Raw genomic sequence first — 15,205 nt, 5'->3', positions numbered from 1 at the left:
AACAGTAAAATCACACTGATTCAAAAACAGGCCTCTGTCCTATGCCTGGTCTTCTCCCCTCCCCACTCTGCAGGTCTTAGTATTCTTTTCCAGAAAAGCCAGAAAAACAGAAGCTTTTGTTATCCTTTTTAGAGATAAAATTTGAAATCATTCGTACGGTGGTTAAGATGAGAAGTTTTTTCTTTTTAGTCTATTGGAAGGTACTGTGTTTTTCAATTTCAATCTGATGCATTATTCTTAGTCTTGCAATGTATTCAGAAATACATTTAAGCCTTTAAAATATTTTGAGTAACTTTGAAACTAGTTTTTACTTCTGAATGAGATGTATCTTTAAGATATTTCTTGAAACAGATTTAAGTCATGGAAAATTGTCAATGGATGTTTCATCTTTTTTTTTTTTTCTTTTTCTCCTTTAGTTCTTCTACCTTTGATAGATCGTATGGGAGATGCCAAAGACCAAGTTCGAGAGCAAGCACAGAATCTCATATTGAAATTGATGGATGAGGCCGCACCACCTATGGTATGATTTCTTAATGTAGATTCAGATGTAGGCCTCTGCAGCACTTGTTACTTTTGCATGAGCTTGACTTTGAAGATGCACAATTACTGCTACTGTTAATGGCATCAATGCTAAGGATATTCTTAATGGATTAACAGCAACGCGCTGTTCAGCTTCATTTGAAGATAAAAATCTGGCACAGTGCACTTCTGCAGTTTTTGCATGTCATAGCTAAAGTTTGACTAATGTTTTCATGTCATGTGGCAAGAGTTCATTAATTAAAATATATTTGAAGCAATGTACTGGTTTTGAATTTGCATAATGGGAATAAATAAGTCTGTTTTTTAATTAGCTTTGCACTTGACTGTGTCGTAGTCCCACAATTGAGATAGTGGATTCTAATTTAGAAAATAATGGCTTTCTAGGTGTATGACTAATTTGCTGTGGGAACCTTTGATAAATTGAGGTTGTGACAAGTTGTCCTCTGCCTTGTCTACTTCTGTTGAAGTCAGAGTTAAGCAAACTTTTGTACAGTTCCGAGCAGTGTGTGGCTCCCCAGTGCTAAATGTAATATTCCCACTTCCATGGGTATGAGAAATGTAGGATTGCTTAACGGGATTATATTGTTTGAGCAGTGCTGTTATTCAAAACTCCAGGGACCCTGGTCGTCAGTAGGAACCGTTGCTCACCTTTTTAATTCCTCTTAAGAAAATCTGAGTTTAAGTATAGAATTAATAGGGAGTGTCTTCAGTTTGTGAACCTTATTTTGCTTAAGCAAATGAGGTTTTTGACAGCAAATTCCTGGCTATGTTTGTTCACAGGGAATATAATTTTCCAAACTCCATTTGCAGCGAGAAAACTGTTCTTGGTCACTTTGCCTGCGTGATAGCAAAAAACAGATTGCACCTCAAGCAACTGTAGAAACTTATTATCACTGTTCAGACATGAAGCATTTTCAACACGTTATTTGCTCATGGCTCTGAGTGGTATTCAGACATTGAAGTCTAGCGATGTCATCCACAAAGTCTTGCCTTTATCTATCTAAGAGTTTCTAGTTTTAATCGTATTCATTGATAGGAGACATCACAGCAGCTATTTCCTGCCTAAGCACAAGTGGTCACAGGTAGTGTGTTCTTGTGTCCAAGATGGTCTGAAGTATGCATCATGGAGCCCTGAAAGCGTACCTGCCCTCTACACTAATAGTATTTGGATAAATGCACAGCATAGCATCTTGGAGACGCTTCCACTTGTGCAATAGCTGATAAAGAATGTGGTAATACTTGCTTCATATGATAGGCCTTCATCATGAAAGAGTTTTGTATTACTGGTATGTCTTTCAATTTCTGAAGAGAGCCTTAATAGTTAGACTGTACACTAAGATGAGAGAAAATTCCATACCCTTAGCTTGCTGAAGCTTGCCCAAAGTGTTGGAAAGAATGTAAAATGGATAGGGGTCCAAAGGAGAGAGAGTGTAAGAGAAGACATAGTTCTTCTGGTACCTCCCCTGGAATGAGAGAATCCTGGCTTCAGATCTTTGCTCCCAGGACTGCTTGTGTATTTTCAAGAAAAACTTGAATGAAATGCATAGATCATCCTCACAGCAGGGACAAAAACAGAGAAGTCCTTCCTGTGCCTCCAACCTGAACTGCAGAGTTTTAGGCTCCCTTTGCTGCAGAGAAGCATCCCTTTGGAAGAGTTGGGTGGAATCCTTTTTTTGAATAAGACCTGTAAGTCTCTTGCTGATCATCGCATCTGGTCTGTTCTAGTGTGTCCTTGAAATACTGTTTAGTTTGTCCTGCAGTAAATTCCATTATTCTGTTGTAATTGTGTTCAAAAAAGGGGGAAAAAAGTGTAGGGGTAGTTGGCTATAAGGTTTGGGGTGAAGCAGCAAAATCAGGATATAGCTAGTATAAATGCAAAGATGGGACGAAGGGAGGTTGAAACCAGCTGGTGCTAGCAAGTCATGTATTGCATGAAAATTGAAATTTCTAAAAAACTGAATCTCTGGTTAGATTAATTTGATTCTTAAACTGGGGTTAACTTAGTAAAAGTCTACATTTCTCTTCAGTTTCTGCTTTGTTTCAGTACTCTACAGTTTCCTCTCTACCTCTATTTTTGCCCACCTGGAAAGGCATTTTTTTTTTATTTTTAATTATACTGGTCCTGGACGATGGGCTAATATTGGAAAGTTGTTTTCTTCAATAATTCTGTTCTTTATTGTTAACCTGTGCAGTTTTGGCAAGCTATGTTCTGCTTGTCTAAGATTTGTTTTCTTTAAATGTAATAAAGTATTAAAAAAAAAATCACATCTGGTTCAAAATGATCAAGTAGATTGTAATTGGAAATACTACACCCGCTATAAAATGTGCTGCCTCATTAGGAAAGAGTGCAGTATTCCTTGCTTCTTAAAATATCTGCTTCTGTTGATCAATAGCTATTTCTAAGTATTTTTCAGAAAGATACAGTTTATTACAATTATATTTGGCTAATGCATTTTAAAAGATTTATGTAATCATTATAGATTAGAATTGCAGTATTTCACGGGTAGGAATGAGGGTGGTGCCTAAGCTGCAAAATGTGCTATTGCCAGTGTGCAGCCATTGCTAGGCAACACTCCCCTCGGATGCTTGCTGGCTGGCTGAGACCGTAATGGCAGCGTTGCAGCTGAGGGACTTGCAGTTTGAGTCTGTGCATCTGCTCTGAAATACTACTGAGAATCGAAAGTCTCGTAAGCTTCATGTTTACGCTGTTTACACCATAACATACAGCCAGAGAACGACAAGGAAATGGAAAGGTAAAAAGATGAACTGAGAAGTGAAAGAATAAAGGCAGGTAATGAAAAATGAATGTGCAAGGAGGTAGATGAAGATTTAGTGAGCCGGAGAATCATACCAGAGGAAACACTACCAGCACAAAAGGAGAAATGAAAGCAGACAAAAATAGAAGCAAGGAAATGAGAATGAACAGGCAAGAAATGATTGAAAAATGAAGAAATCTTAAGTAAATTAAAAGAAAAAGTAGAAAAGTAGACAGGAGGAGTATGGGTAAAGGCAAACTAAAATGGATGAGAGGAAATTTTGTCAGGGAAAATATGAAACAAAACATTGAAACTTCTGCTTGAGTCACTAGTTTAAAACATTAATGTTTATGCATTTTTAACTAACAAGTCTCTCTATATTTTTTTAAAAGCTATATCAAGCAAGGCAAATATTTAGATTTCAGGACATTTTAGAATTTTGAGGGGGGAATGGGATAGTCTGTATTGTGTTCCATGTTGCAAATTTGGTAATTTGATTTTTATCTGAGAAATGCCTTTACTTTGCCAGTGGACCTGTCTCTTGTTGTTACTTTTGTAGCTGTTATGAATGTACTTATAGAAAATGGATAGAATTGCATTGTATTGTGCTTCCAGTAATCAAAGTCAATTTCTGTTTTATAGTACGTTTGGGAACGCCTTGCTGTTGGCTTTAAACACAAGAATTACCGATCCCGAGAAGGAGTGTGTTTGTGTCTTATTGCAACCTTAAACACGTAAGCTTTTTGTTTCCTTGGAGACGTACAGATTCTGTCCTTTTTCCAAGTGTCTTTTTTCCTCTGAAATTAGTACTTTGAGAAGTCTGATTCAATTAAAATCATAAACAGGGAAAATCAACCAGCTTGACCTGTGAGCTTTCTGAAAGAAAGATTAAAGGCATAATATTTTGTCTTATTTAAAAATAGATGAGACTTGAGAGATTGGGCTTGATTCATACATGTAATTTTGAATTTTATCATTGTTAAGCTACAAGTTCTTTCACATAAAGCATTTTCTGTGTTTCTACAAAAATGTCATTTAACTGTTTGTTTTGTAGTTACGGTGCGCAGCCTTTAATCCTCAGCAAGTTGGTACCACATCTGTGCGTGCTATTTGGTGACTCGAATAGTCAAGTAAGCATTTCATTACTTCCTGATGCTTCAGCTACTATACTTTAATAGAAAAATGAATTCCAAATTAATGTAAGCATTTAAGAAGCCCATAGACTTGTTTGTATGTGAAAGATCTTTGTTTTTTTTTCCCTACCTTGAGAAACAAGAAAGCAGTTTTCTTTCGAATCTATGCATCCACTGGAAGATGAAGGTAGAGTTGCAAAGGCAGTAGTGTTCCTTGTCAATTTTAATATACTGGCCCCTTTAGTTTTGCCTTCAAAGATTGAAACTATTTATTATTGGAAGCAATTGTTTCTTACAAAACAAGTTGAAAGAAAACCAATGTAAATTATGTTGACAAGAAAGACTGAATCTACAAAGAGCCCCCGAATGACACCTGTAATAGCCTGCTAAATCTGGCTAAGGTAACATTATGATGTATAAGATGGATAAGAATCTCTTAAATTGAACCCAGCTGGCATTTAAGCACATGCAAAAACTGTTTAAGCAAAGAACCATCTAAAATTTGAGATGTAGTTCATAATGAAGAGTCTGAACTTTAGAAAATCTTCAGATGGAAATAGTGGAATCTTCTGTCTGGATTTATCTGAAGTTGGGCCTGAAAGAATATTTAAAAATGTAGTAAGGAAAAGCTAACATTGGAGTGAATTGAATAAATAAATATAATAGGTCTTTATGTTTATTTTCTGGGTGTAATGAAGCTTTTCCTTCATATAGCATTGGTCTTACAGTTTTATTCTGAAGAAAATCTTTTAATTGTTTACTGATCACTTGTAACAAGGTAGTTCCTATCTTGATAGAATAATTGTCCTTTTAGTGCAATTCCTGTTACAAAGAAGAATACTAAAATCATTCCAATAATTTTTTTATAATGAATAGTGGAATTTAATAACATGCATTTTAGCAGTTTTTAATGTGATAAGTGTGACTCAAATTTTTTGAAAGAGACTCTCCCTTTCCTTTACCGTTCTTTTACTGTTTAACTGTTCCCTCCCCCCCATCTTTTGTTATTCTATTTCTTGTGCTTATGTGATACCACTTATTCCTTATGAAGAAAGTGAGGCTAATGCTGGGCACTCTGGCTTACTCTTGTGGACAGTCATGTACTTACTTCTAAAGAGCAGCGTGGCTGCAAGTGTAAACAGATGAAAGCAAGATGAAGTGTCAACACCGAGTGCATTGCCTAACTTTTCAAATTGTTGCCTAGTGTGGTAGGACCTTAAAAACAGACAAAAAAAAATCTCACAAATATGTTAATTCCAGAAATTCCAGCTAGAGCTGTTCTTTCTAGGATTTTTCATTTACTGTCTGGACATGCTTCACTTGGGAAAAAATCCTATCTTGAAAAAACAGTTGTATTTCCTTTCTCTTCTGTCCTCACAATTTCAACTGTTTTGTAAGATAGGGCAGCATGCAGGTTGGAAAATTGGTAGATTGTCAGTAAAATGTTGTATTGGTTTCTATAACTCTGAAATTAATAATTCAATCTGTGCATTTACAGGTGAGAGATGCTGCCATACTAGCCATTGTAGAGGTTTATAGACATGTAGGAGAGAAAGTACGAATAGACCTTAATAAGAGGGGAATTCCTCCTGGAAGGTGAGTCAGTTATTTTGGTTCTTTTTTTTTTTTTTTTTTTTTTTTGACCCTGAGCTGTTCTGTGCTACTGTTTTTGTCAGAACTTACTCATTAAAAACTGTTCAAAACTTAGTACTATTTTTATTCAATCTTCCAGTTAGTTTTGCTTCCATCATGACATCACTACTGGTGTTTCCCCTTTCTTAAAAACAAAACAGAACAAAACAAAAAAACCCACTAGTTATACACAAATGGAGTGGAGAACCTGCTATCATCTTTTCTGCTTTGAGGATGCATGCAGGTGTATGACTAAAAGCAACCTGACATTCAGTAATTGAAATCTTTTGATTGTAAGAGAAGCTGAGAACACTAGAAAAATATGTTAGAGTTAGGCAAATGTATACTATATGAGTACTGAAAAGTAGGAAAATTATTGGGAAATATTTAAATACATATGTCTTGCTCAGTAATTATTCAGTAATGGCTATTTAGCCTAAATATAGAAGAGTCACAAATGAGGCACTTCAGTCAATCCTTTTCATGTTGTGTGTGTCTGTATGAGTGACAGAGGGAACAAGAGAGTCTGTTTACACACACACTTGTGAGTGAAGAAAAGGTGTAGCAAATCCTCAACTAACTACCACCTTCCTGAAGCTAGTTGCAAGGTGAAATGTCCTCCCTTGCTGCCTACTAGTTGTATCAGACCAGGCCTTTCCGCCATAGGTGTTTGCTAATAGGCCACAGTTAGATAATCGAGGTACTTTTCAAAGTGTTGCTTCCAAATTCTGAAAATGCAGTTCTGGGATTCATTGAGAAAGAAGTATTCAATGAGCTAACTGCTGCATATGTCATCACAGAACACTGGATTTTTCTTGCAAAAGGTGAAAAGAAATTTTGAAAATGCTTTCTTCAGTCATTTCTTTCTACAAAGGGCAATTCATATCTTTCAAAAGCTGGTCTGTATTCAGTATAGGTGAATTTATGTGAAATAACAGTAGCCTTTGTATTGTTGCCACTGTGGTAAGGGTTTGTTTCATTAAGAAAACTAGACAGAGCTTGACGCTCTGCTTGAGAGAAAGACTGTTTATGCAATAAAATCATTCAAACTCCTTACAGTAAACAATTTATATTTTTTAAAGATGTGTTAACCCCTTATTGACTAACAACACTTTGATACTTCATCTCACTTTCTCAGTCTTGGAAAAGCTGAATGTATCTCATACATGGGGTCAGAGAGAGTATCAGAATGAATACTTTCATTCATCAGACCAATCTAAGAAAGATTGACTCTTGGTTGTAATGATAATTTATAGAGCATTGAAATATTATCATAAGAGAATGGTGTGGAATTTATTGTTTCACATTCTAGACAGAGTTGCACAAAAAGTTGCTGTATCAATGGGAAGTTTTAAGTGCTGTTTTCTACTTAATGGTTGTCGCAATTATGGAGTATCAAGAAATTATGTGGTTATCACAGAAGTATTAGGCTGTAGTATTGCTACAATTCCAAACAAAAGTTTCATGGCAGATAAATGGAGCATATTGGAAAAAAAACTTTGTGCATTAAGACAGGGTCTTGGATGCCGTTTGGAATAGAGGATAAGAACGAAAGTGAGAAGATTACGGCCTTTGCCTGTACTGTGAATGTTGGTTCTGACCACAAGTTTAGGCTTAGCACTTATCCTCCTCACGTTTCCATGTGATAGAAACTAAGTAAATCTTGGGATCCAAACAAGATTAAACATCATAGGAGCTTTGTCTCCTCAGGGTAATCAACAACTTCTAATTTAGTTACAGTAGGGGCCAAATTGTTTATCTTACTGTCTAAAGGATAGTTGTACCACTTTCTTTCACATTAACAAGCAAAGTTGTGCTTGGTGTATGTCATACTGGCAATTACCATTGAATCAGCTGCAAAAATGTGGAGAGAGTCAAAGCCAGCGTAAAATAATAGGTGAACTGAGGCTATGTTGTGTTCTTTTAAGCATTCTTCAGGTTGGGATGATGAGAGCTTTATGAGTTAATTGAGTTAAACATGAAATCACCAGTCTTCAGCCCTAGCGTTGACAGGAAGCAGAGTGCCTGTAGACCCTGCCTAGGCCTTCAAGCAGTAATAGTGTAGGTGACAAAGTTCAGAAAGACAGATTAGCTCTATGGTAGCTCAGACTGTTGTTCCTTCAGAGGCAGACCTAGTTTAAGAAGTTTCTTTCACAGTGCCTGCTAGAAAATCTCCTTTCAGTTAGATGCGTTAAACTTTTTGTGTGACTACGCAGGAGTGATGATCTGTGAAACAACTTGATTTAGAGTGTCATTTTATTGTTGTTCTGATATAAATTTGTCTGTATTTATGTGTCTGGGCAGATTTTAAGAATTTTAAGACTACAGATAGATTATCAGTAGTTCAGACAGCTGCTTTCAATTGTTGAGTTCAGCCTGAAAGAACTATTGCATCTCTTTCACTATATAACAGTATACAAAAAATTCTACATAGACATGCATAACAGAAAACCCTATTAAGTGTTTGGTACACACATGTTCTAATAGAATGTAGACATGTTTAGTTTACAGAACAATTTACATGTTAGAGGTCTGTTTGTTGCTGCTTTTGAATACTGTCTGCTCTAAAGCATTGAAAATAAGAGCTCATGTCGGCTGAAAGAAAGGCAGGAAAGTAAAGCAAGGATCGTTTTGAGATGCCATTCAACTTCCTTGAATAGGAAAACGGTATATACGTGTTGTGTTCATATAAAGGCAAATGTAATCAGTAATTTAATTTCACTAGACTTAAAAGTTTTGTAATCTGCATCTGATATGTTAGCCTTTGTAACAGTAGTGAATTTTCAAGAGAAGGTGTGCTGGACCTGTTTAGGAATCTAGATGGTCAGCAGAAGGAGATGAGATTTTACTTTTGTAGTATGATTCTAATTCTTATTAAAGTATTTTTCTCAGTGGAGTTTTATTCTCTTGTAGTGATTGATTTGCAAGCTATCATCTACAAAAACATCAATGTTTCCTGTTTGCTTTTTTCCAGTTTACAAATCTCAGAAGATTTTTTTTTTTTTTTTTTTTTTTTTTTTTTTTTTTACCTGAGGTGTGTTCCATTTTGAGAAAAATCTGTATCCGGTCAGTGTTTGAAGATTTGGATGTGTTTTCACTTTTATTACAGTTACTGTCAAGAAGGTTTGGCAGTCTTCGGAATCAGGCCTTTAAGTATTAGCACCCACTTTCAGTATTTACAATTAATACCATATCTGTTGTTCTATGGATCAAAAATAGTGGACAGTTCTGTATGGGCCAAATTGAATTTATTGCAATATGGAATTTGTATGGCTGATGTTTCAAGAATATATGGCTCTGGAAGATGGCAGCTGCTTGGATTCAGTGTTAACTGGTTTTTCAGTTATTTTGGGAAGTCCTCTGGCAACTTACTTCACTGTTACTTAAGAAACATAAATGTATAAGAACACATTTATTTGTGTAGAGAGTTCAAATATCTAAAGTCCAAACTTTGTATCTTGAAATTTTGTGCATTGACATCCTACTTACAAGTCTTGATAGCATTATAGGTGAAATCCATCTGTGTGTTCGCACCTGGACACCAGTGTGTAAGTTTGTTTTTGTTTGTTTGTTTTTTTCCTGGAGAGGGGGAAGGAGGCAGTAGTAGGGTTTCATACATGCCCCGTTTCCCTTGTTAAGACTCCTTTAGGACACAAGGGATGGAATGGCTGCCACCCTTTCTTCCTCCTTATCCTTCTGCTGTGTTGACAGGGAAGCAGTGCTTTGTTCCTCTCCATCAGCAGGTCCAGATTTTTAAGCTTCCTCTTCTGCCTGTCTTGCAAGTGGTTAAGCACCATTGAAGATGGCCATAGTTAATGGCTCTTCAGTCTAGAAGTTTTGCGTTTGTTCTTTGTTAGCATCTGCACTTCCATGTACATGTCAGCTTAGGCTATGTCTTAGGCACATGTTCTGCACATTGAAGGGTAGCAGGTGCAGTAATGTGTTAATGCTTTGATAGAGACCTGCCACCTGCCATAGGACAAGGCTTTAGCAGGTTTAGAAGCCCCCATTTAAAGTAGGAGGCTGTTAAGACAGCTATGATCATCTAGCCCATGCATAAATGGCCTGCTGCTCCGGACAATGTTTTTTCATACAGGGGATTTTTCTTCCCTTTGTGAAGTTGCAGAAGACTTGCTTGTGCTTTTTTGAAGAAAAGATTATATTCACTGATGTCTTCATTGATTGATTGTACTTATCAATCCAGACTTGGGCTTACAGATATGAGAGTATGCACTTCATTGCTGATGACAGAGTAATGCCAGTCATCAGTAGATCCAGTAAATTTTCTTGGATTCATCTTGTTAAGGCTGTCTTTTGGTAGGAGTTGAACTCCAGCAATCATTTGTAAGTTGGCTGTAGGAATTTTAGATATTAGCCTACAGTGCTTTGCCTATGGCTGTGAGCAGGAATTTAAAAGAAGAGAGATAGTAACATGAAGAGTTGGGGAGGGAAGTACTAGTCTGTTCTGAGAGTTTTTGTGAAGTAGTCGTTACTATTCCTCCTCTAAGTTGTACTAGAGAGAGGTTTGGCTCTATAGGAATGCTTAATTGTTTTTGTCAGATATGTTTTTTCTGTTTTTGTAATGATGACAAAATACTCTAGAAAGTGCCTCTGAAGTCATAAAGTCAAGCCTTCTAAGAGCTTACAGGAGTGGCAATACTGTGTTGTCCTCCAGTCTACCCCACTACTGTATCTGCTCCTGGTAAATTTTTGTATATTTTTGAACGTTTGTGATTACTATTTTACCAGATATTTTGCCGAGGCAATGTGTTTATTAATGTATCTGCGAGGAAGCATTTAATTTTTCTCTTATGTTTAAAATGTTAAATGAAGTATTTTTGAAAACTAAGTTCAAAACAGCAAGAAATACGTATTTTTTCTTTTGAATCTCTAAACTGTGTATGTATGTAAACCTATGTATGTGTATATGCCCCTCATATATACACCAAATGTATACCACCAGCATTACAAGATATTAAAAGTGGAATTGAAATTTAAGAATAAATTTTCTCATCTCTATTGTTTTCATGTTCCATTTTTCTCAGAATAACAATTTCTTAAATTTCTGCCTATCAAATTCAGTATGCAAGTCCTGCCTATTAACTGGGCGGTCTGATAATTTAGTGTTTAAATATGGAATCTACTAATGTTAAGGGAAACCCACGGTCACTGGTAAATTGTAAAAATATTTCATTTTGTACATTTGAAGCTGTTTCATTAACTTATGAAAGCGTAATACTTTACTATATGTATTGATTGGTTCTTGTGTTAGTCTTCACTTCTTACATTTAAAAGGGAGCACATTAATGGGATTCCATGTGTGATAAGGAAATGCTGACGTCTGAAAAGCATTTAATTTAGGAATTACTGTTATACTCTTCCAAGACTAAACCAGTGCAAAAATATGTTTTGGTATAAATTGCCTTTGGTTCACAAATTGACCTTTTCATTGAAAGACTGAGGTTTAACATTAATGCAGTGTAGTCTGACACTTGTGAACTGCTCCTGTTTCAGGCTTTTTGCCGTGGCTGCGGAGGTTGTAAGTGCAGTGGTGGCGCAGAACGGGGAGGTTAGCAGGATCCAGAAAGACACTTACCTTGGGGGAAGTTCATGCAAAGTACCACAGAGTCATAGATAGTTTTGAGAGATAAATTGAGAGGGTAGAATAATTGCTGGTTTGTCTTACAAGTTGTTAGGTTTTTGATTTATATGATCTAAGTTCTATTTTGTTTGGTTTTTAGCCATGTGAGAAGTAAGGTAGGTTTCCTTGTGGGATTTCCAGCATATTCGGTGTAGTTCTGTTGTGTGCCTGTTAAATACAGGACAAGTTCTGCCCGTTAGCGAATTGCTTGGAAGTACTTCGAAAACAAAAATAATGTATTTTGACAGTATTGAGATGAAACACATGAAAGCACTGAAGTGCAAAGGGTTTTCATACTGTTGTGTGTGTTCATGATTTTGTCACGTTCATTATTAGATAAGGGAGTTGCAGGTGAGTGAAATGGGTATGCAGGGTGTCAGGGAAAGTAGGTTACATACAGGGAAGGTATTAACCTCTGTTTGTGGAACATAGAGTAAAAACTGTGTATTCATATGGAAATGCTGAAGTTAAATTTCCTCATACAGCCTTCATTTTGCTGCTTATTATGACAATTTTCATACACAAACATTGTTTTCTCTCCTCTTTCTTGGTTTGTCTTAACACAGTCTGGATTATCAACCTTTAAATATTTGCCATTTTTAACAAATTTTGAATGAAGTAATGCAGTCTCTAGCACTGGTAATGTAGTTGAATTATGCTTGTTTCTGGTGTTGCAAGCTGTGAATTGTAAGTAGCAGCTTTGTGCATTTAAGGCCAGAAGTCAAACCTGGTAGATGTATATCTGAAGTTCATGTGCATGCTAGACATTACCATATTCAGAGAAGTTGAAGATGCAAGAGAAGTCATTGGAGAAATGTAAGAAAATGTTCTTTGTCATTTGCAGTTGAACGATATGTCAGACCTGTTGCTAGCCTGTGAGTCAGGTTTTTTTCCACAAGATACTTTCACTGCTTCGCTGCATTTTCTGCAGAGGCGATGAGAAATGGCTGTTCAGATGTTTCGTCAGCTTTTTTGATTAAACAGCATTTGCTCCTTGTAGCAGCCAAACATTGTGCGAATGTCAATGGCGATGATTGCAGTAGCGGCCTTCCTGTTAAATTCTATATATTAAAGAACTTGAAACGTTATACTGATATATCTCAACCATTATATTTCTTCTAATGTGGTGAAGTGAATTTAGTTCTTGTATTTCCTGTTTTGTTTAACTAACCTGAAAATAGTGGAAACTTTTTGCTCTTTATGTGTACTTTAGGAGTTACATTGTAGCTTTATTATGAGGATACCTAATGTGTGATATATAATAGTATTGAACATACCTGGAGTGTTTAATGTATCTTAAGTCTAGGGAAAAAAGATTTCCTTTTTTTCTATTGAAAAGCAAACTACTTCAAGAATATCTTCTTAACAAAACTGAGACTTTTGATTAGAAAAAAACAGTAATTGTCTTGAAACAAGTTAAATAGTAATCCCTATTTTTTTCCACATAAACATTCTGTAGTTAAAATTGTAATTGTACATAAATATGCTAATATCACAGCCACTTCTAACCTGATACATACTATTATTGACCTTGTACTTAGAGTTTTAATTATTTCAGTCTTTCTTGTTAAAATGTTCAGTTCTGTTCTTTGCTAAGTAGAGGTATTTTTTTTCTGTGCATTTATTTGAAGATGCTCAACTAACTTAAGAGGGAGAGCCCTGGGGGAATTGTTTTTAGATACGCATAATCCCTTGCATTTGCCAATATTCAGCTATATTACTGCTTTGTATGTGACGAAAAAATGGATTCCTGGTTTTATCAGTAACACAGAGGATTTCAAATAGATAAAAAAATTTTTTGTTGTTCTTTACAGATTGCAAACAATCTTTGCAAAATTTGATGAAGTGAGAAACTCTGGAAACATGATTTTAAGTAGTATCAGTGGTGAGTATAAAAGAATGTAAATATTTATCTCGCATTAATCTTAAGATCTGATTATAAATACACATTTTAGCATTACCAAAGTGAGACAGATGAATCTAGAAATGTGCGTGTAGGAACACTGTAAAAATCAGATGATGTAAGAAAACAAACTTGTTCCTACTGTATTACTGAAAGTCTTTCTAGACTGCAATCAGAATACAACTGAAAAAAAAAAAAGTGAAACTACGTAGAAGCAAGCAATGGATCTTTAGCCAGCGATGTGTGCACTCTTGCATTGGCAGAAGGGAGGCAATCAAACCTTTATCTTGTATTACAGTATGTTTCTAAAAGAAAGAAAGAATTGAATGTGATTATATTGTATGATCCCTTCTCGGTTAAAATGTTGAATAATGATTATAAAACATACAGAGTATTTACAATGATAAAAATAGGAAACTAATATTCAAAGACACTGAAGTGTTGAAGCTTCGACTTTCTGTTGAAACTTCTCTCTCTGGTAATGAGTTTGAGCTCTTCTTCTGGTGCATATCATGAAAACAAAATGCGTTGCACAGAGAACTGTGCAGAGGATTGTTGTTGTTTCCTAGTGCATTCTTGATAGAGTATTTTATAGTAGTAGGAATGATTTTACTCCTCTATCCTAAAACCTGTATCTTACAAAAAACATCTGTAGATATCAACGGTGCAAGAAAGGAGGTGGTGTGGCAATAGCTTTCATGTGCTTGTGTTTGAAAGTTTGTCTCTCTCCGGCAGGGAATCAGTAGATCTTGCTTTATCAGAGAAGGTTTTCTGATGTTCATTGGTTTTGAGACCTACTATGCTGCCTGAAAAGAAGGCACTGCTAGGTTTAAAATGTGTAACTGTATAAGAATAGAAATATTTTGAGGAATGTATATGATTTCTTAATGTACACAGACTCACCTTTTTGATTTTAAAATCCTTTTTCTTGTTAGTATAAAAACAGAAGAGATCATAACAACACATTTCTTTGAACTTAAAAACCTTTTCTTTGCTACAGAAGAGTTTCTAGGCTGCATTCTGTTTTGAAACATTACTATTCCTGAGAAGCCTTTGAGAATACTGAAATAAATGTGTAAGGTTTAATATTAAAAAAAAAAAAAAAAAAGAAGAAGAGAATGTATGTTAAATTTAGCAGGATATGTTTTCCATAAACATTCTGTTAAAGCAGATTTACTCATTTTGGAAGGCTAAAACATTATTTTTTTGTATTGAAAGTTAATACTGCTTCATAAGTTTGAGGGGTTTCAAAGATGAATTTCTCTCTTTTTTTTTTTTTTTTTTTTTTTTCTTCCCTCCCCTGTTGACAGCCTAGAGCCTAGTATGGAGAACTGTTGCAAGCAAGTTACAGGAGGAAAGGGTGTGTGTGTGTATATATGCAGACACCCATAAATGCATTGGATATAATTGAATGCGTTTGAATATAATATACTTAAAAATATATATTTATGTATATAAAATAAATGTAATGTGTTAAAGGCTGAAATAGTTTACAATGCTCTTCTGAGCTTTCGTCTCTATCTTACTGCAGTTGACCGAGTGGCTTTTTCTTTAAGCCATTGTTATCTCAACTGTAAAACATAGGTGTTAATGCTGATTT

The 15,205-nt window shown here is 35.5% G+C and overlaps 1 protein-coding gene across 10 annotated transcripts in view; it reads left to right on the top strand.

Moving 5' to 3' along the window:
• Nucleotides 1-15,205, top strand: part of CLASP2 (cytoplasmic linker associated protein 2) — a 145,023-nt gene that overhangs the window by 22,358 nt on the left and 107,460 nt on the right. For all 10 annotated transcript variants that reach the window (XM_062569487.1, XM_062569484.1, XM_062569486.1 and 7 more), the window contains exons 3-7: nt 417-520; nt 3,939-4,030; nt 4,351-4,426; nt 5,928-6,025; nt 13,517-13,587. In XM_062569487.1, the coding sequence (XP_062425471.1) occupies nt 417-520; nt 3,939-4,030; nt 4,351-4,426; nt 5,928-6,025; nt 13,517-13,587 (441 nt within the window). The remainder of the gene's footprint in view (nt 1-416; nt 521-3,938; nt 4,031-4,350; nt 4,427-5,927; nt 6,026-13,516; nt 13,588-15,205) is intronic.

Source organism: Rhea pennata, chromosome 2 (assembly GCF_028389875.1).
Source record: "Rhea pennata isolate bPtePen1 chromosome 2, bPtePen1.pri, whole genome shotgun sequence".
Lineage (NCBI taxonomy): Eukaryota > Metazoa > Chordata > Aves > Rheiformes > Rheidae > Rhea > Rhea pennata.
The sequence above is the reverse complement of the archived record's forward strand: the minus strand, read 5'-3'. Positions and strand labels throughout refer to the sequence as shown.